This window comes from Anas platyrhynchos, chromosome 9 (assembly GCF_047663525.1).
Source record: "Anas platyrhynchos isolate ZD024472 breed Pekin duck chromosome 9, IASCAAS_PekinDuck_T2T, whole genome shotgun sequence".
Classification (NCBI taxonomy): domain Eukaryota; kingdom Metazoa; phylum Chordata; class Aves; order Anseriformes; family Anatidae; genus Anas; species Anas platyrhynchos.
Genome location: NC_092595.1, coordinates 14,341,358 through 14,363,645, shown reverse-complemented (window position 1 = coordinate 14,363,645; position 22,288 = coordinate 14,341,358). Strand labels below are relative to the sequence as shown.

Genomic DNA, 22,288 nt, shown 5'->3' with positions numbered 1-22,288 from the left:
CCACAAACAGGACAGCAGATGCAGTAGAAGGGAAAGCAATGAGGGAAAGCCCATTCTCTAAGCTGTACAGTAGTTACAGAGCACAGCAGTGCAAGGAGGTATGGAGCTGCTAAGCCTTGCACAGCAGACTTAGTTCTCTGATTTTTCTTGTGCAGAAATCTCAGTGAAGGTGGGCTCTCTGGTGGGCAGGGTTAAGTGTGTACAAGTGTGCTTTGGCTGGTAAATCCATCACATGGAACTGGTGACTGATAAAATAGCAAGCAAGCACAGCAATCTCTGGAGAAGAGCAACATGAACTCCTCTGTTACCTGACTGGCTGAAACAGCAGTTCTGTTGTCATTCCTCCCCCAGCTTAGTGGCTACAAAAACATTGCCTCTCAAACAAAAACGGCATGAAGGGTAGTGCTTCACAAAATGTGTTATGGTCCTTCTGACAAATATGAGTTTAATTCCTGGCAAATTGTCCTGGTTTCAGTTAGTTAATTTTCCTCCTAGTAGCTGGTAGGGTGCTATGTTTTGGATTAGGATGAGAAGAGTGCTGATAACACGCTGATATTTAATTGTTGCAGAGCAGTGCTTACACCAAGCCAAGGACTTCTTAGCTTCTTGCTCTTTCCTGCCAGTGGGCAGGCTGGGGGTGCAGCAGCATCTGGGAGGGGACAGATAGGACAGCTGACCCCAACTGGCCAAAGGGGTATTCCACACCATTTGGGGTCATGCTAAACAATATATAGGGGTGGCTAGCCAGGGTTAGGGGGCTGGCTGCTTGGGGTTAGGCTGGGCATCAGTCAGTGGGTGGTGAGCAATTGCATTGTGCATCATTTGTTTGTATACGTTACTAGTAGTAGTACTATTATCACTATTATTTTTATGTCTTCATAAACTGTCTCTATCTCAACCCATAGGCTTCATTTTCTTGTTTCTCTCCCCCATCCCAGAGAGGGAGGGGGGAGGGTTAAACCACAACACAAGTGTAAGATAGTCTGCCTTTAGGTAGTGGAGTTGGTCGTGGTCATTCACTGTATTTGTGCAAACTTCTTGATTGTGCCCAACTCTACTGAAGCAATTTATAAACAGGAAACACCAATAGAGCAACCAGTAGCATTTTGCTCAGAGCAACATCTGTGCTCCAAGCTGCTTATTTCAATAAAACTGAACAAATCTGTTGATTTGATAACACTGCAGCAAATAGTAAATCCTGATCAGCATTGCATAGACCCAAGATTAAGCATTTTTGAGTTAAAGACTTCATTAAAGAAAAAATAGGCCTTAATTATCTCGATATAGTGGTGTTAGTGCAGTTACTTTGCAGATTTCACAGACATGACATCATATTTATTAAATGGTAACGGACAACTGAGGTATGCCAGCCTGTGAGCTCTTAACTTCAACAGCCAGGGTTTTCCCAGTCTGTTGCACTCCCACTTTGCTGACCCTTGTAACAGCTTAGGAAAGACTGAAGGTGCACAGAACTAATCATGGCACTGTTTACAATGAAAATATCCTGTAAGCAGACTGTGTTTGAAAAAAATATTGTCATCGACAGACTACCTAACTAGTAACTATTAAAAAAAAAGCATAAATACAAAAGAGTTGTACTTAAATATGAATTTTATTGCTAAGAATATTTTACTATTAATTATTGAGAACGTGTGCATATGAAAAGCAGCATTTATGATAGTGCAAGAACATGAAGGATTTAGGAGAAGGGGAAAAATTGCTAAATGCTACTCTTCAGGATATATCTATCAAAGCTATATCATGAGGAGGAAAAGACAAACACATTTGAGGAAGAATTAGGAATTTTTTCCTTTGCTCAATTTGCTTAGCTGGTTCCATCACCTACTGAATCTTCACTGAAGAACAAAGTGAAGCCCATGTTGTATGACATTCAGGGTAGCTCTGTCTAGACACAGCTCAATGTTCTTCAGCACCAGAAACATGCCAGGAGTCAGTGCAGTTGCTCTGTGCGTAAACACTGCCCACCAACCTCCTCCCTAGTTCATAAGCCCGTACCCTCCCTCTGAAAGAGGGAGTCCTCCTTAGTCCCCCACCTGTAACTAGGAGAAGCTAATGGCTGTTTTCAGATGTAAGACTTTGGGAGGGACACTTTTTTTAAAAAAGATGTTTTTTAAAAAGATGTTTACAACAAGTAAAGCCTTCTTACTACACATCATTGGCAGAACATATGCAGCTTTTATTAATCTTTGAAGGGACATGCATGGACATTGATATATGGCTCCAAGCCGAAGCTTCTTGAAAGTTTACAATCCCTGGATTAGGCCCGCTCTTAGTAATGCAACCAAGACAACATACGTTTTTTCTTCTGATGATTTCAGTTAATTGGTGTTGGTTCTAAGAGTCAGGAAAACTCAGCATTTCCCTTGCCTGTTATCAAAACTTGTCTAAGACCTCCATTGCTTAAATACATAGGATACAGCCAAAACAGCATTAGCACAAAACGAAAAATGTCAGAGCTTCACCTGTGCTTATACAGATGCAAATTCTCATCTACTTTCATCTTTTCTGACATACTTGAAACCCTCTGAACTTTGAGGAAATAAATTTACTTCTGAATGAAAGCATAAAAAGAAGAAAGCCTTAACATTACAACAGTATGATTACAGGAAGATGAAAGTGAAAGTATAAAAATAAGTCCTCTTACTATACAGAATTCAACTTGGGTACCCTGCTTCTTTTTACTTCATTAAGAAAGGTGCATTTCTTCTCAGCTTTCCTTCCTCTGCCAAGCACAGCTCAGCATGGATTAGAGCAGGATAATGAAACACACTACAACACACAACGGTTGCACTCTGGGTTTCAGTTCATAGCACAGCAGCCTGCAGGAGCACATTGTGTATGGAACCAGCTGCAAAACCATGAACAGCCACGTAGGTTCCTTGGGAGTGTTTTCCTTAAGTCATGGAAGCAAAGAAGAAACCTGTTATAGGTGAGGGGTACTGTGCATAGAACAAACCCAGTCTCAGCTGTGCTTAAACCTAGTTGCAAATCATGAACGTGGTTCAGGAAGCCTTAGAGGCTGAGGAGAAGCAGATGTTATCCCAGCTGTGGTAAGGCAGCTGATACCAAAGTGCCTGTCTGCACTTGTGCTGTTTGTGTCTCTTCTCTCTTGACTATTACTGCATGCAGAGGGAAAAATGGCAGGGCTGACAAGGCAAGGGTTGTTCAAGTTAGCTCTCCTCCTGCAGAGACAGCAATGTCATCATGAGCAGAGGTATCAGGCAATGGCTTCTTCCTCAGTGTGGTGGTTACAGCGTCTGATGAGACTGACTGCTACAGACAAGGAGAACAACTTGCAAAACTAAAGATCCATTGCTTCCATTTGAACAGAGGGGAGTGATTCAGGATAAAGAGTGAGCTGGAACACCACATACTGGTCTTCCTTGCCACTGGTCATTCATATTTCTGGGAGAATAAAAACTGAGGACTGCCACTGCTTCTTAGCAGTTTGCTTTGTATGTTTTCAGACAACTTTGCCTAGATGGTGTCAAAGACAAGTATAGGACTCCATTTAAGAAAGCACACTACCATCTGCAGGCAAGTTTAAAAGCAGAAAGTCCTTAAGCATGGCAGATTGCCTAATGCCAAGGACTTGGAGCTGAGCTGTATGCTTGTGTGGGAAATGTTCAGAAACCAGTAATGTATATACATGCTGATTCAGGGCTCCTATAAGCCTTCTATTTGGCCTGAATTTTAGACCCCCCCAAAAATATCCTTCTACAATGTTTATGTTAAGTCTGTTCATTAAGCTACTGACTGCTAGTGTGTTACATTGGTGCTCATATTGATCCTTATCACTACAGATCTTACTACACCAGAACAGAGTTCAACACATCTTCTCTAACTGCTTAACTAAATAGTGCCTTTAAACTCTCCTTTGGACAGTTAAGAATCAGTTATTAAGATGCTGCTACTGAAAAATAACTATTGCATTTTAAAAGTTGAACAGTAAACAACATTGCCAATAGATTATTGCACACAAAGGTTTTTGGAACTACAAAGATTAGGAATGGGTAGTCTAGAAGACCCAGAATAATGATCCCAGAGCCATTCCAGTCGCTGCTCCAGCAAGCATGCTGAGTGCAAGGTCTCCATCGCTGTCACGGTACCGCTCTCGAATAATGACATGGTTTGCAGGGGGCTGGCCGTAAGGTCCTAGGTAGTAAGAGATTGTTAGGAAGAAGGCAAAAGAAATGTAGATCATAATGTCATGCATTGGGACTTCAAAATGTGACCATTCCTTCTGTTGAACGCTATGATGATGTCAGCTACAAAGGTAGAATACATCTCTGCTTTGGATTCAACCCCCATAATCAAAAAAAAAAAGTTACAGAAGACTAGCAGCATTCCTAGCCTCATAAGAAGTCAAATCTTACAGAAAAGTTCGTAACAAAAGTAAAATTGAACATTGTCCTGCATTTATTTTAGCAAAGCCTATGAATTACTTGTATCATTCCATCAAACAGATGGTGGGTTTTTTATGCTGGGAATAGATCTAAAAAATTATTCAAACTTGGAGTTAAGGCAAATAGTAAAGTTTCAAAAAAAAAAAAAATTAGCTTTTAAGTCAGTTGTTCGCCGATTAAAAAAAAATATATATTTACTCTATACTTGCTCCTTAATACTTCAATTCAGCCTTCTACAGTGGTCCCTTGTATGGTGACGGCTGCCACATCTTTCATGAAGATTGACCCAGTAGTAAGGGGTTAACCTAAGACTCAAGAAATTACCCATTGACCCCTGCTCTGCAACAAAGTTGTTTAAATTCTGCCTGCCATAAGTTTTATGACTTAGCTCCTATCTGCAAATCAAATGTAACAGTATTGCTTTCTTTTTCAGACATTTCAGGAAGATTCAGTATTTTCAAAGATACTGTAGTGGTTTTTGAAACATACTGAAGTAATCTAACTCAAATGGTAAAGCATCTCACTGACTCAACAATCATGGCTAGGCACTCAGAAACTGGAGCTGATAGCACTGGGAACCTCATGAGAAGGAGAATGAAGCAAGCAAGGAAGCTGAAGATACAGGGGTTAAGTTAGTTTTAGTTGATAGGACTGAACTTGACCCTGTAAGATTTAGTTGCAGTAACTCTAGTGAAGGGAAACACCAAGGCTTGGTTGCTATCCCCAAACCATAACTAGTACCTTAACACACCAACCTTTCGAACTGTTTAGGAGTTACTGTTTCTGGCTGTATTTTTATCAGACAGACTTCTGTGACTTGATTTCCAAGGCACACTGGTAGTTACAAATGGTTCTTCAGACTTTCACCAAATTGGTGAAAGTTGCTGCTTTTTAGTTGCTGAGAACCAACAGAGCTCACTTTCCTCTGTATGTTTGTACATGACCCGTATCTTAGCACTCCTCTAACTTACAGGAGGAAAAGCTTTAAGAGCTCTTGGCTGGTACACATCCCTTGTCACAAAAAAAAAAAAAGTGGAAAAGGCAAAGGAAATAACCTAACAAATGTCAAATGGTAAAAAAAAAAAAAAGTGGAAAAGAATAGATTCTTGTTTGAGGAGCCAATCGTAATTTACTAAATGAGTGTTTATATGTTTATATCATCTGATTTATATTACCTGTGTTACCCTAAGCCCCTGATTCTGTAGGACTGGGGTTCTCTATGCAAAGTTAATCCTAAATTAAGGTTATTTAGCTAAAAGCACACCCTAAAATTGTAGTCTCTTTCTCTTTTACGGAGACTGAAAGCTACTCAAACCTAAACAGTAATAGAAGACTTCACAAGGCTGTGAATGTACCCTCTTACAGCAATTCCAGCATGCAGAAAAGGAACAAGTTAATACCATGCTTTGGGAGTAGATTTACCTTTGGAATATTTTCATTTAATTCTGGGGTAATAGCTAGATATCTGCGTTGATAAAAATTAAACTACAGTTAAGAGCATCAAATGAATCGCAATACAGAGTACTGAGCTAATTTTCCTCTAACTGTCCTATCTTTCCTTAGAAAATGTGCTGACTATTGTAGTTAGAGTTGTGTGTGCTTTGAAAAGATTTTTTTATTTAGTATAATTTATTATTAGTAGTGTAGTAGTAGTATAACTTAGTATAAATTACTAAAGTAATTTAAATACACTGGGGTCACATAAGGTTAAATCACTTAAATTCCATTGTGCTCAATTTGCTGAGGAAGGGTGAGGGCACTCTGGTACCAGTTACAAGTTAGGTTTCTTTCCATCACTCTGTTGTGCAGAAGTGGCAGGTGGTAAAGGAAATTGAAAATGTTACATCTGAACCCAGCCTCATGTGCCAATTACTTGGTCTTCTCTAATGTTAAGGGGATGAAGCTTCTTGGTGAATGTAGGGGAAATGGTTGATGCTGATTACCTTGGTACGGGTACTGGTAGGGAACAGCATAGGCTTGTCCATTGGAGGCATAGAAGACTTGAGGACCTGTCGCAGGATATGCACCATTGTACTGACTGTAGCCATAAACCTGGTGAAATAATGTCCAAAATGTTTATTACAAGAGTATTCTCTGTCATATATCCGTTGGTGTACTTTGTTCAATTCTCCCTTGTTCCTAATGCAGTTCAGGGTTCACTAAAATACCCAGTATGTACTGATCTAGACTACTCCCTGGAAAGGATTCAGAACAGCTTCTTGGAAAAAAGTAAATAAATGCTACTAAGCAGTACTCACTTCTCACCCCTAGCTTCCTCCTCTCTGCCTGCATGCCAATAACAGCTCTCTGGAGAGCTCAGAAGTGTCAGGTAGGCAACAGCTGGTCCCAAAAAATCTCCAAACAGCTTTCCCCTAGCACACAGCAAGTAAACATTGGATTCATGATTCAAGCCTTATATTTTGAAAGCAATTTTGCTCTCTGAAAAAGAAAGCCCAGTGCTAGCCCAGAGCTAATATAGCTCCCAGTACCACATCTATTTCTTAACAATGGCTGCAGCAGAGCAGTGCAACAAGAAATAATCCCCCAAACTGCACCTTTGTCAGAACACCCAGCAGTGTGTATTGGTACAGCCCCCATTCTGTTCCTTTTCCAATGCAGAACAACTGTGCATCCAGGAGCTAGAGCTGATTTATTGCTATGACATCCTGTATAGAGCAAAGTCTTCATGTGGTACAAATGACAGCTCCAGTCATTAAATCCTATTTTTAAAACCCCTGATTTTATATCCTTCCAGTGCTTACACAATTTGAAAGTGTGGGCACACCGCCTTATACTAGAGGCTGCACAGCCAAGATTTTTCCAGATTAACCAAATAACTTCCCTGTCTCTAGGTAGCTTAATTTTCTAAGTTCACTGTGCATCCATCCCTTTATGTATCTCCCAGCCACATCTGTCTGACCCCTTTCATTGGAAATCCATCTCAAATAGGAGTGATAATATTTTGCTAGTGCCTCATTCCCACCATCCATTTGTACAAACCTTAAAGCAGGATCTGACTGTGAAACACAGCATTTTGGCAGTACAGTTTGGGTGCCTAAAGGATGGCTGTTTCTGCTACTCCATTATTTTAGTGCTTCCTGACTGCAACTCTTACCTCAGGTGATGGTGTAGCATAAGCTGTATAGGGAGGAGGGGCTGAGGAGATGGCTGTCTCATCATACATCACGTCAGATCCCACGTAGCCCTAAATACCATGGAAAGATAGCAGTTAACACCTTTCCCTACAGCCAGACAACTAGAGTAGCAAGAGGATTAAAGCTTAATGACCCCAAGAATAACATTTAGATGTGCTGCATGTTAAGAAAAGCAGAGCGCCTTATAAAGCTCTGCAATGAGAAACTACTTGGAGAGCAGACCTGGGAGATCACAAATCCTGATCAACCTGATCAGGAAGGAGCTGAACAATTTCTTACCGTATTTCTTAACCGTATGTGTGCATGGAAGCACATAGACTCACTCCCTCTTTTCATCATTTCAGTTTTAGAAGTTGTTCTAGTATTCATTCTCAGCTTACAGATAAAAAAAACATCTTCATAACTAAGCTAACTGCTTCCTGGCACCCTAGAGCAATAACACCAAGTGCTGCAAGTGCAAATAAGGAAACCTGTGATAGGTGCCAGTAGGACCTGCACCTTTTAGCAGAATTTAGCCACCTGTCACTTTATGGCCATGAGGAGACTGAAAATAGATTTAAACCCCTCTTACTGCATCTAGGGATTTGGGTGTTGTTTTGTTTTTTTTTAAGGGATTTTCCTTTCAAATGCCAGCTGTAATTTTGGCCCTTTTTGAAGGCAGTCATGAGGCAAAGGTGACAGCTTACCTGAATCTTCAAGGAGCTCTCTAAAGATGATTAAGATTTGTTACAATAGCCTTGTATTCTTATCCCTAATATCAGAAGTCTACAATGATGATCTTAGTGGCTTAGAGGCTGAAAAAGTTGTATAATCCTTCTTGGTGTATCTGCACTCCCTTCCAAGCACCTCTTGCTCTCTGCCAAGAGTCATCCCACAATGTAATGGATCTTACATTAAAAGACCAGCTTCTTGTTTAGGTCAAAAGTGTCTCATACTTTCAGTAAGCTTCCTTTAGCAGTTGGTAGGCAACAGATAGTAGGAGTGGAAAATGCATTTTTGCTGGTTCGCATGCAGCCTCGGTGCCCGCTTTCTTTAGAGAACAATTTCCCAAACATTCACATCCATCCAGAGAAATCACTTTCTGAAATCATTCACTTTCACCCAGAACATATTTGCCTGGCTTTGGCTACAACATTGACATGTGCTGGTAATCCAGAAGATCATGCTTCTCCCCACCCACAAACCTTACATCATGCTCATGACCCTGTTCTTCTCTAGCAGAGAAGGATGGAACATCAAAGGCCAGCTGATGGACCACAGATATCACTGACAAGCTTCTTCTCTATCATTATGAAGTCTAGGTAGTACACTTACTGTATGTGTTCTGGCATCCTGAAGAGCAATTTTCCATGCCCTGTGGAAAAAATGTTGTTTAGTGGAACACTGATAAAAAATTATGCCACTTCAAGACTATAAAAAAAACAAGGTTGGCAACCACAGGTACTGCAGGAGCAGAGTTTAAGGTGAAAGCCTAATGGTGCACTAAAATGCATGCATCAAAGTGTTACACCAAGACTGAAAACTAATTATTTCCTTTGCAAAGCTGAGATGGAGTGAGAAGGAACAAGAAAAGGATCATGCGAAAGAATGTATTTGAAGACCTTCACTGCAGGCACACTCAGAATAAGGAATAGAAATTCTTCTCCTGCCTGAACAACTGCTTCTGTCCTGACTAGAGGGTGTAGGCCTAGACACTACGACAGTTTGAACAGAAGGTACACAGACTTCACACAGATTCTCCCATGCTATATGGCTGGGAGCATGCATGATGCATGGTGCATACTTGGCAAACACTGGTGATAGATGTTATCCAACTACACATAGCTAAGCTCAGCTGAGAGTTCACAATATTGGAGTGTTCTTCATTTCAGTGACTGAGAGGTCCTTGGACCATGCAGGGTTATGTACTACTTTAAGAAGGGGAGAGGGGAAAAAAAAAATCTGTTCAGCATGTTTTGTATTAACTGTATTAATGAGATGCATTTACTCCTCCTTATCCGTCAGTGTTTTCAGTGACTTGCAGTTAGTTTGCAAGAACTACACCTACATGAGTTAGGCAACTTACAGGAGAGCTATGTTTTTTTATATAACTGAAAGCCTGCTTGAAAATTTTCTTGAAACATGTCTCTAAAAGTCTGAAGGAAGGATAATATCTAAGGGGAGAGAGAAGAAAAGATAAAGGAGGAAGAGGCAGCAACACCAATACTCTTTGACCAACTTACAGGCAGTCATCTGCACTTTCTGCACAGAGGTTGACTGTCTTTCCATCACGACAAATAATCTGCAGTAAACAGTCCCTCTGCTTCCCCTCTGGAGGCTGGAAATCTGAGTCAGAAAAAAAATAACGAGTCAGGAAGTATCTGGAAGTAACCAGAATTTCATGATCTCATTTACAAGAAGGGAGATAGTTTATGCAAAACTCTGGACAAAATACATTATGGCCTGTTATAGCTGCTTTCCATGACATCAGAACAACTGACAGAAAGAAAGAACCTGCTCTCGCTCTTTAGAATATGTTCTGAAGGTAATTAGCTCTGAAGATTGATCTTAATAAATGCAAGTGTCTTATAGCAGAACCAATCTGTACCCAGCAGTAAACGCTCTCCAACACTTGTGTCCTTCAGTGATGCAGCATCAAGTGGAGTACTAACAAATGCTAGAAGTGAACTTAGTAATGCTTAAAGAAAAAATCTGCTGAGGTTTCCCATTTTGAGTCCTGCCTCTCCCTCCAGGCAGCACCATAACTTCACCAGCAGCACTCTATGATTAGACACAAAAGTCTTCTGCAAATATCCTGTTCGTATCCTGTTCCACAGTCATAGAAGGAAGTAGCAAACACTCATGGTGACACCATGCCATGGACATCTACAAGGGAATTTCATAGCTGGGGAGTTCTTGTGGTTGTTTTTTTTCTTTGACAGCAAGGCTTCACACTTCATGGGCATGTTTACTTCTGATCAAGTGGTACTATAACTGCAGGCACTGAAGCTGAAAAGAATCTCAAATCCTGAAGGTTTCACTCTTACCTCGACATTCATTCCCCACTCTGAGGTTGATGCAATGGATTCGCATGTGGATTTTATCTTCTATATCATGACGATTCTGATCATCATAGAATATTAAACGGCCATCAGACCATAGGTCAAACCAGTTCTTCTTCCAGCGCCGTAAAATAGTACCTTTAAAATAAGATAGTCACTTTTGAGGGCACATACTAGAGAGTATTTGTGTCCTAGATTTAATAAAAATAAAGACATCCTTCCCAGCTGCCCCAGTGGACAAAGGCACTCTTAGGCTCCAGGCAAAATCCTGTCCTACAACATCCCTGTATCCCTGTTTTAGAACATTACAAAATTGTTTTCCATATTTTATCTACTACTCTGTCACAACAGAGTATATTTTAAGGGCTATGACTTGGTGCTTTAGTTCTAATTTGCTGCAAGAACAAGCAGAGGGCATGACTAATTGAAGACATGAATGTAAGGTGTCAGGTAAAGTTTCCAAGCATCCACTTATTTAGCATTAATTACAGAGCAGCATCTGAAGCTGAAGGCCAATCAGATACCTCTGATGTAGTATATAGTTTCCTACTAGTATACCCAAAAGGGCACATGGATATGCTGTTATGGCAGGCCACTTAGTGGAGTGTCCTATAGTTTAAGAAAGACAAACAAACAAACCCACAGACCTAGCGACTGTTTTTAAGAAATTAGTCAGAGGGGGGAGAAGAGGAGGTAAGAGGCCCATGACTTACTTTGCCGGAACAGCCAGCCACTCTTCACAAATGCCATTGTTACTTTATCCGGTGGACAGAAGAGGAAGATGGGGGTGAGCAGTCAGTATTTCACAATACCTGAGAAAGAGGCATGTCATGTTAGAATATCATGGTTTACTCCACTAGTATTGCAGACAGAGAAGGTAGATCTCTACTGAAGATATTTACCAAGGCCTAACTAGTATTCTAGGACTCAGCAAGTGGAACAAATGTGTGATTGTAGCAATCCAGTGAAACTATCAGAGGCCACTCTTAAGTTTAACTGGAAATGCACAGGTTTACGATTATAGCTGTTGCGACTTGGAGAAGAGTCAGACTGGTGACTGCTGCCTGACTCACCATCACCAGTTGCTTTCAAAATTGTTCCCTTGACCTGCTCTCCCTTTACTCTGCAGTGTCAAGTGACCAAGCAAACTCACTTCCTCCATCCTTTTCTCCCTCCTTTTTTCTGAACTTCCTTTTCCTTTTTTTTTTTTTTTTCATTCGCTGACTGGAAGTCTCACCTAAACAAAAGCTGACACTGTTTAAACAGGAAGGAGAAAGCTGATTTTATGACGTATGTCCTACCAGAAAAGGAATGGCTGAAAGTGGGGGAGAAAGGAGGAAGGAAAGAGAGTTTTGTTATCTTTTCATAAATATAATGTTAGTAAGCATCTGCTTATTTTCTGATAGATGTATATATGCAATCTATTGAGTATTACTTGCACTGTGTCCGTTTCACAGTTGCCCTTACTGGGCAAATATTGTAGCATACAACTAAAGATTATAGCTATCAGGACTTCATACTGAAAGAACGCCACATCCAGCACAGGCTTGGGTGTGACAAGTAAGAACCATGCGCAGCTAAAGTTTAAACTCCAAGACAAACTTTAGAAGGCTTTTGTATTTGCTTGCTGGGAAAACAAACATCTAGCTGACAGCCCAAGGAAAGGGAGCATGAAACTCCTATCCTATTTTAATCCTGGTCACCAACCAGGTCCTGCTTTGAGGTACAAGCATCCTGTTGTCACTGGGCTACAGAGGGAGGGGAGACCTCATCATGGTCTACAGCTTCCTCACAAGAAGGAGTGGAGGAGCAGGTGCCAATCTATTCCCTTTAGTGACCAGCGATAGCACCCAAGGGAATGGTGTCAAGCTGTGATAGGGGAGGTTCAGGCTGGACATCAGGAAGAGGTACCTCACTGAGAGGGTGGTCATGGACTGGAACAGGCTCCCTAGGGACACAGTCACAGCACCGAGCCTGTCAAAGTTTAAGAAGCGTTTGGGCTGTGCTCTCACTCGTATGGTCTGAATTTTTGGGTAGACCTGTGTGGAGCCAGGAGTTGGACTCAGTGATCCTGGTGGGTCCCTTCCAACTAGGGATGACACTATTAAAACACCACAGAATCATAGGAAAGAGCCAATGAAGAACTTGCATGACCTCCTGTTCTGCTGCAAGCACGAGAGTAGGCCACTGAGTGTTTGTAGCTGCCTTTAAACCTAGTAACCTAGTAGTCTGTTACACAACAGCATAATTAGATCTAACTTAGACACATGAAGGGGAAGAAATGAAGAAAAAACCCCTCTCTGTGGACAGATCAAGTTTTGCCTGTGATTACTGGATGCCTCACAATCAAAGTCTCGCAGTACAGAATGTCACAGCCAGCTGGGGATACAACAGCAAGAGGCTTCAGCAGCTGTACAGCACTTGCGTGCCATCTCAGAGGCAAGAACGACGTTCTCCCAACACAGAGCTTAAAACTCCTGCTCTGGATAGCGAGCAATGACTCACACAGAACAATCTGTCAGCACTCACGTAGGAGGTGTAAAAACAATTAGATATTCTTCTCTGGTCCTTTTTTAAGTGCAAGCACTCACTTAAATCCAACACAGCATTCACGTTCGACCCACATTATGTTTAAAAGAGTATTTCCAGAGCTAGAAGACCACCTGGCAAGATCAGCTGCAACTGTGCCGTGTTTGCTTGTTAAGCTAGCTCAGCGCAGAAAGTGGTACTGAAATACTGCTAAATCAGTTCCTTTTGTCACAAACCTCAGAAGTTCCTTGGTGACTGAAATCTAAAAGCAGGAACGCCCTAAGCTGAACACAAGGGTAAACACGGGGAAGGCGTGGGGCTGTTTATTCTCTCCCGCTCCGTGGCAGCGCAGCTTGCCTTCCCTGCACAGCACATCGCGTGCAGCATCCCACGGCTCGCTTCGGCCGACTTCTTGTTCTCAAACCCGGGCGGCTGATGGCAAAAGTGAACTCCAGAACAAACCGAGCGCTCCCTGTGACTTGTGGCTGCCGGAGCGCTTTGGATTAACGCCATCGAGGTAGCAGCAGGCCTGGATGCCCGCAGACGGAGGTGTTCGGCCACACAACCCTCAGGGCAGAGCCAGGCACCGGGCAGCACCCACAGCCGCTCCCTGCCTCGCTGTTACCGCTCCCAAAGCCCCAGGCCCGGCAGAGCGCTCAGAAGCCGCCCTACAGCTCCCGGCTTTAAAGCAAAGCGCCTTTCCCACTTCTGGAACTTTCCGGCTCCGCGCGGGCCGTTTTCTCCCGGTCTCTCCCTGCCGAGAGCCGCGCATCTCGGCCCCGAACCCCTTCACCCCTCAGCGCCGCCCGCCTCGGCCCGCTCCCCGCGGGGCAGCAGCGCCCCGAGCCGCCGGGGGCTGCGGGACCCCCCCCACACACACCCCCAGCAGCCGCCCGGAGCGGCCCCCGCCGCCTCACCTCCTGCTGCCGCCGCCACCGCCGCTCCCGGCCGGCCCTGCCTGACGTCAGCCCCGCCGCGCTGCGCCGCCCCGGCACCGCCAGGCCCCGGCCCGGCCCCGCAGCCCTCAGCGCCCGAGCCCGGGCCTGGCCGCTGGGGGCCGGGCGGCCTCAGCTTGGGCACAGCGCGGCCGTGCTCCCTCTAAACGCTCTTCTTGGGCTGAAGGAGCACGCATAGTGTCACTAACTAGTTAATTCCACACTTGGGATTTCCGTTTCTAACCCCAAACGTTCCAAATTGTTACATTTTAAAAATAATTAATATAAAGAATAATGTAAATGGCTAGGGAGCCAGGTGTGATATTTCTTCTGGATGATGGAGCTTCCTTTCAGAACTTCCCCCAGACTCACCCTGCTAAAACACAAGGGAATGTGGCTCCTATCACTGCCCCAAGTAGAAGGAAGACAAAGAAGATAAACCCCACATCATTAATAGGTTGGTTTCAGCCAAAAGACTGAATGATACAGAAATAATGTTTGTCATAGATAAAATTTCACTTGGTCTGTCAACAACCTGCTAGAGTTCCTCCCTCCCATCTATGCTCTCTTCTGGAACACAACAGCAATTCTAACAGAATCACACAGAAGGGCTGTGACAGTAATAGCACAGTTCGTGGCTGCCAGCTATCCCATTCTTTGATGTGTCTCTGAAGTACCATAAAAGCAGTAAAGGCAGAAGAGGAGGGATAAAGGTGACTTGTGGAAAACAGACTCCACAATCAGTAAGATTGTACAGTAGCTATGTTTATTCAGTGCTGGGAGCACAGGGGGTAGTCCCGCCAAAGTCATGTGCACCTGACACAGCAACTTGCCTTCGTTATATGCAGTAACGAGTTACATATGCATGAAGTTTCACAATATGCCTATACATATTCATAACCTGTCCCTGCTTTGTATTAAAATTAGTTCCAAAGAGTTGTTTCCATAAACTCCTCCCATCTGCACTTATGCAGTGTCTCCTGGTGGTGGTCTTTGGGGGTCATGGGGATGAAGGTTGATGACTCTTCCTCATCACCACTAGTTGACCTCTTTCTTGTCTTTGTGCAGACTCAATTGCTCCTTGGCTCTTGTCCATCCACAGGACCAGTTTCTGCCAGTTTCTCAGGATAGGCTCACACTCTTATTAGGAGACTGACCTTGGTAAGGGGCCCAAAGCTTCTTGCTTTAGTTAATTTGCACAATGCACCATAGTTAGCAAAGACACTTAGCAGCATCCTAGTTTAATGCTGTCAGTGCTCTATCTCTACTTGATAAGATTCTCCTAACTCCCTCTGTCAAAGGGAGATCTTCTACCTATAAATAGAACTGCAGGTTTCAGAACAAATGAGTAAATAAGAGTTGTGTGGAGTAAATTCTGCAACAAATTCATTTTTGTTCATGTAGGACGCTTTTCTCTCAGGCTAAAACCATTTGCCTTCAGTTGTTGAAAAAGTATTTCTTTAGAATCTTCTCTTTAGAATCTTTAGACTGGGGGAGTGAGCAGCTTTCTTCCAGAAAGAAAAATACTCCTCTTGAGTTTTTGGGAGCATCAAAAGATCCTATCATTGGTGTGCAGTCACCATGGGACAGCTTCCTTTTTGGTATGTGTTCAGTGTTGGCTGTCCAGTTTTGTCTAAAACTTTGGTTCGATTAGTTTTAAAATAATTTTTAAATTCAGTGAGAAGCTATCATGGTGGTTCCAGAATGAATTACCTCTACAGCCACAGAAGAACGTCAGGAGTTTGTACAGCAGCTGTTTGGAGCCATGTCCTGTGCTGTGTTGACCTTGGAAGCCCAATTAGGGCTATGAACACAGATGCAGGAACCACTAGATCTTCAGTTTGCCAGAAACTTTAGCATATATTGGAAACCCATACAAATATATGTTAGTCTTATCATCCCAGTAAAACCTGAAGTGTTTTGAATTAAACGTGTTGGGTTCTGCATTTGCAGATGAAACTTTCATCAGGGCATTTCTAACTAGCTGTGCTGCAGAGCTGAGGGTCTGAGTCCTCGTACCTAGAGCAAAAGAACTGGAAGATTTAGCTGAATGTTTTCTCTGAATGTGAACAGACAAAAAAGTGTGTCTGCCACTGAGGCATGGAAGTAAAAACTTTGTTGAAATTTTAAGCCTATTCATAATAATCAAAGTTTCAGAGTTACCAAAGCCCTTTTTTCCTAATGCAGTTATTGTCCTGAGTCCAAGAAACCAAGGCTGAAGTTCAGTTTGCCAGCTGTAGTTACAACATACCAGTTAAAATTCGATTGGAAAATTAAATTGCTATATGCCTAAGAAATTGCTGTTCTGAAAAATGTACTTGTAAAAATTGAGCTGTATGGTAGCCTTTGGCATAATGGTTGTCTCTCCGATGTGCATTAAATTTTGAGTGCTACCAACGTAGTTGTTTAAATCTCCACAGTTATTTGAGGGTCTTCATAGATTCTTTATATGCTGCTGAAATTTAAATCTCAGATTTCATACCTCTGTTCATAAAATGTATTTTAATTCTAAACCAGGCAGAACACACATTTTCATTAAAGTAAAACAAATTAATTTAATTAAAATACAAGCCAGCATTACTAAGTTCTATAATTAATGCAGTTAATGCTACTACAACCAGTAAAGTGCTCAACCAGATTAAAAAAATAATAATAATTAAGAACCAGCATTGCTTGCAAGTTAATGAAATGAAAGATATTAAAAGCAATTAAAAATGTTAAGAAGCTGACCAAACAACTCTATTTGCAGCAGAAAGATCTGCTGCTAGAGAACACTTGAATATGAATCAAAAGAACTAGGGCTCCGAATCTGTTATATGGTTATTATTGTTTTTATTAATTTTCCACAACTTAACTAGGAAGTTTGAGGGCAATTTGAAAGGAGGTGTAGGGACTAGGGGAGAAGAGCAGAGCAGAAGATAGGTCCAAAAATAAAGCAAGCTTGATTAAGTCTTTGTAAAACTGCCAACTCTGCAGTTTGTAAATAACATATAATGTTTCCCTTATGAGAGGGTGATGGAAAAGGACATATTTCTAGTTTTGCAGAAGGTTGTGTTGTCTCAGCTGTGAATATAGTAGTCTCAAACAGAAAGTTAAATTGTAGACTTTGAGAAAAATCTTTATCCAGACTGCCTCAACACCCTGACTTCTCTCAGTGGACAGCTCTTAGCTTCTACCCTTCCCAGGGGTACGTGGCCTTGCACCCAAGATTAAAATTCCTTGGCACATGATCATTTTACCCGCAAAGGTGAATATGTGGGGAACTGAAGTGAAGGGCACAAATTTTAAGTCTCTTTGGGTTTTGTTCCGTTCAAGTACATGTATGCAACATGGCATATCCATGCAGCAAAACGTAACATGTAATTGCAAAACATAGTGTATCTGTATAACGTTATCTGGAAAACAGCGTGCTCACAGACTGCTCCAGCTGAATGTGGCTGGGAATAAGGACACAGCAATGCAGACTGTAGGACGTGCAGCCATACTTCTGGGGATCATGGAAGTATATTGTGATTGCAGACACACAAGGAAGGGCTTGTGCACTTGTCTTCCCAGTTCTCATTGCCCTTGGGAGTTTTGGTTTGCTAAGGGTGATGTGCAACGCAACCATCCGCTGCATCGATAGAAAAGATTTGCATTTTCAAAGCAATTCCAGAACTTGAATTCAAGACATGCCTAGGAAAATCTGTGGGGCCAAGGCTTCAGAGGTGAGAAAAGCCTAATTTGCTTTTGAAAATGGGACTCACTTTTAAGCAGGACAATGCCTAACTGCCTCCTCTAGTATACTGACAGTTTGCTCAACTGCATGAGAAGACTGTGATGAAGGTAGGGAATACTCCTTTTTGATCCATAACTGAAAACATGCCTGCCCTCTTGCCTTCCTCTGGCCTGTGGTTTGTGGCACTGCAGACACCTCCGTATGCTTCCCAAATACAACGATCTCTTCAGAAACTTAGTCTAGAGGAAACAGTAGGGCAAGTTACATGCAAATAAGATGTTGCCTGCAGCTTCGTGGTGCTGAGGCCAGTGTAGCCTGCCAGGCAGCAGATTGCAGAGTGCACTGCGAACAGCAGAGAAACAAAAAGCCTGGCCGAAAGCTGAGGAACTTTCTGGGTGAGACTGTGGGATTTCATTGTCAGCTTCTATTGTTTGGATTTGATCAAAAACAAACCAGTCGAGAAAGACCACAGGCTTATCAGACATCCCTGCAGGTCACACCACTAGAGAGCCATTTCACCATTAGTGAACTGCCTGCTTGGATTTTGCTTTTATTTGTAGGCAGTTTTTAAAAGCACAGAATCACCAGAGGTGGTCTAGGCAACTTGCAAAAAGCAAAACAAAACAAAAAACCCTGTCTCATTGCAGCCATTCCAAAGAGGAAGAGAGAAAACAATTTCTACAACACATCTTTGATTTCCACTAATAACTGTGTTTGGACCTGAGAGGCAGCTGGTGTCAGTGGGAGTTTTTCCTCTGAATTACTTTGGCTCTGGATCTCACCTTTACTTGACATTGGCTGTACTGTTCCATTAGCATTTAAAGATAGCTCTCACAGAGAGGATTTACACAGACGTGGCAAGAGAAGAAGGAAAGACTAAAATAATTACACTCCATTTTCATAGAAGAGATTAAAGCACAAGGCAGGGACAGTAAGTCTCAAATACAGTCACTCTGAAAGTCTGGGCCAATGTGGAGAAGTTGATCTACACCTCCTGGTGCCAAGTCAACATATGCTTACGTTCCCTGGTCAGGCTGCCCAGTGGCTACCACCATAGTTGCTCCTGGTCTATATTCTAGTCTGTCAATACTTAAAGCTAGGTATAGAAGCTTCTGTTACGTGTTGCTTGTTACTGAAGATTAGGACATCAGTCAAGAGTCAACTTTGGAATAACTGTTGGTGAGGGGGCATCTTCTTTGCCAAACTTTATTCTTGAATCTCATTGGAATGGCAAATGTACGAGTCTGTTTCGTCCTTTTGCTCTGAAGATCCTGTTCTGTGCTGGCTTAAATTCATGTTGAAACTTTCCTGTTAAACCTAGCCTGCTCAACAGTGGAATCAGTGAAAATCGTCATGTCTTCAGGAGGTTTTGTCATAGATCCCGTGCTTTTTTGCCTTCCCTTCCAGGAGTCAGAGGTTTAAGCACGTCGTCACCAAGTGCAGAATGGTGATTGGTTGTTTCTTGGAGTTATCGTGCTGTGTACTAGCTACGCTGAAATGTGTAGGAAGTGTTCATGCTTGACTTCTGCTTTTTATAGCAAACAACTCCAATAACAGCATCTCCCAGAAGCCTCTGCATGCCTTTTTATTAAGCAACAGGAGCTCTGGCTAAGGGTAAAGCTTCTTGACTGACAGTGCTTTATTCTGCAGCTCAGCTTTGTCATACAGTCCTGAGGTATTCTGGTTTTCTCCAAGTGAAAACAGAAAATCTGACAGCTACTTTCCAGAAACTGCCCTAAAAGAAGGCCAGGGCATTATACACAGCCAAATCCAGGTACTCTGAATTCTCTGCTAAGAAATGTTTCTGCCAAGTATACCCCACTGAGATCTGACCGACTTGCAGCAGTAGAGCACCACACAGGGTAGTGTCATTTGCTGTTGCTCAAACAAGCCAGAAGCAAAATATTTCTCAGCAAAACAAAGAGAAGACTAGCATGGAAATGTGCCTCAGAAATGCCTCTCTTCATCTACTGCTTTGTATTAATTCTCCTTCTTTTCAAACCTCCACTCTTCCATATAACCTGTGGACCCAGATTTTTATTATATCTTGCGTTTACTGTTCTGCACCTCCTGACATTTTTTCTCACAACACCAAAACTACTTTAAATTACTCAGTTCTCCTCTGTCAAAATTTCTTTCTCTTTTACAACTCTGTGAGTTAGGACAGGACCTATGAGCAGTGTGATCGAGTTGAAGGTCAGACACAGACATTGAAGCAGAAACATTTTAGGCCTGGAAGAGGAGGAACAGAGAACGAAGCATAGCATCAGCATCCAACTTGTAGAAGAAAAAGGAGGTGGGCACCTCAGAAAATATGCAGGAAAATCTACTCTAAGCACAACTCTCTAGATGGTATATCAGCCTGAAATAGTTCAAGTATGAATCTTATTGGCATGCAGAGTATTTTCCTTCCAGCCTGTACCTAGGTTTTCCTGTTGTAGAAAGGCTGCAAAAGATAGAAATGTATGCCTAGACAATGTTAAGAAACATCCCTTTTATCCCTTGCTGCTAACATGGTAACACACCAGTGCTACAGGGTCTGGCAGCCTGAACTTTGCCAAGATAGTCATAATGAACTTGAGTCAGGGCAAAAGTTTTCTTTCTTTTTGTTTCCTTACTGTGTTGGGTCTGGAAGTGTTTGCAGGTTGTTACAAAAGACCAGCAGAATGAAAATTGTAAATATTTTTATTTCAAGCACTGAAGGTATTTTTCTTATGTTAATATGTTGGGCCAGCACTGGAAGAAACCGCCCTTAATTAGAATGTTGTGAAAAATGCTAAGGCAATGCCGATCTGTGCAGTAACTGACAAACCTACAGAGGATAAAGCTCTCCATACTGTATGTTCTTTGCATATACAGAAGCTTAACAGACAATTACTCGACAATTTCTATATACCTTGCAGAAAGCATTCACCAGAAACCAGTGATGGGAACAATCAAAGTCCAGGCATGGAGCCAGCGTGCAACTGATTTTTACAGTGTGTGGATCGATTGCTGAAAACCTCATCTCTATGAAAAAGGCTTCAGAGCAGACAGTAAGGGCTCTTTACATTACTTGACCCATGATCTAGCAGCAAAGCAGAAATTGAAAGTTCTGTTGTTGTTTGTATCACAGTAATTACAGAGGCTTGGGCATTCTTGTGCACTGTATGTATGGAAACTGAGACAGCCTTCCCTCACTAACTTGCCATTTAAAAGACATGGTACAAAAAGAGTGAATACAACCCATCTCGGAGACTGATTTACCAGATCAGGCGCTGTTTATTTACTTAGAACACTGATAAATTGGCTCCAAAGCAGAAATCTATTTTTCAAAACCATTCAAGCAAGAACAATAGATAAAGTGATTTCAAGGATTGGGGTTTCACTGCAGTTATATTGCCAACTGTGCTTGTATTTCAAGGTACATCATCTGGCTTGCAATTCTGCAATAGCATTCAGTAAATATCCATGTCTGCAAAGAAATTAATTTAGCCAAAGACATAAGAGTTAAGGCTGATTTTGCAAATGTTGTTTCCTCAAGTAAGTGTCTGAAAAAGCTACAGACCTTCTGATAAATGTAACATCTGTGGGATGTGAATTCTTCTTGCTATGTTTTGTGTAGTACTAGGTTACACAATGGGCTTTAGTCTCAGCCAGGCCCTACTATATGTAAGAAAAAGAATAATTGCAGAATAGGGACTTAGAAAGTTGAAGGCATATCAAGATAGTTCAAGTTCCATCAGAATTAGCACAGTTGAAAATCTAATAATCCTAACTCAGGGTATAAAAGGTGTCTACTGCAGGTACTGCCTTCACTGGGATTACTCCTGTTGATAGGCGTCTGTGCTGAATCGAAGCAGCTGCTTAGGTAAATTAGGCTGGTTCAGTAAGAAAGAAAAACCCATCCCCACTCCTCACGTTCATCATTGATTGGCTTCTGCAGACTGGCATCTGAGAACACCTCTGAGACTTGGAGCTGGAAAGGGATCTCCATATAGCAAATTCATGTATGCATAAATTCATCTTCCTTCTGCATCACATCAGCATATCATCTATACACCTGCCCTAACTTCTCTGAAGCTCTATGGTATTTCTGTCTAACCCAATCAAGTTTTAGAATCACAGAATAACAGAATGTTAGGGACTGGAAGGGACTGTGACAGATAATCTAGTCCAATCCCCATGCCGGAGCAGGAACACCTAGATCAGGTCACACAGGAATGCCATCGGCCTTCTTGTCCACAAGGGCACAGTGCTGGCTCACGGTCACCCTGCTGTCCACCAGGACCCCCAGGTCCCTTTCCCCTTCACTGTTCTCCAGCAGGGCAGTCCCCAACTTATACTGCTGTCTGGGTTTGTTCTTGCCCAGATGCAGGACTCTACACTTGCCCTCGTTATATTTCATTACACGTCCTTCATTACAAATGTCCTTTTCCCTGCCAGACACTGAGCCACAGTAATATGGTGCCTCCAGTGCTGGCAGAGCCTAACCGGAACCAAC

At 42.3% G+C, this 22,288-nt stretch overlaps 2 protein-coding genes across 2 annotated transcripts in view; one reads left to right on the top strand and one right to left on the bottom strand.

The window, feature by feature from the left end:
* Positions 1-22,288, top strand: part of FAM168B (family with sequence similarity 168 member B) — a 72,995-nt gene that overhangs the window by 15,629 nt on the left and 35,078 nt on the right. The window lies entirely within an intron of this gene.
* On the bottom strand, positions 1,594-14,207 carry PLEKHB2 (pleckstrin homology domain containing B2). The gene is made up of 8 exons (XM_027464495.3): positions 14,070-14,207; positions 11,337-11,435; positions 10,609-10,761; positions 9,805-9,907; positions 8,897-8,936; positions 7,543-7,632; positions 6,371-6,479; positions 1,594-4,176 (listed from the first exon to the last, which is right to left on the bottom strand). Exons 2-8 carry the CDS (start codon positions 11,371-11,373, stop codon positions 4,040-4,042), a joined length of 669 nt encoding a protein of 222 aa, XP_027320296.1. The 5' UTR covers positions 11,374-11,435; positions 14,070-14,207; the 3' UTR covers positions 1,594-4,039.

Coding starts and splice junctions, on each gene's coding strand:
- PLEKHB2 (XM_027464495.3), bottom strand. CDS start 11,373: ATGGCATTTGTGAAGAGTGGCTGGCTGTTCCGGCAAA. Junction 6,480..7,542: donor ATGCTACACCATCACCTGAG/GTAAGAGTTGCA, acceptor TTATTTCACCAG/GTTTATGGCTACAGTCAGTA. Junction 4,177..6,370: donor CTACCAGTACCCGTACCAAG/GTAATCAGCATC, acceptor CTTACTACCTAG/GACCTTACGGCCAGCCCCCT.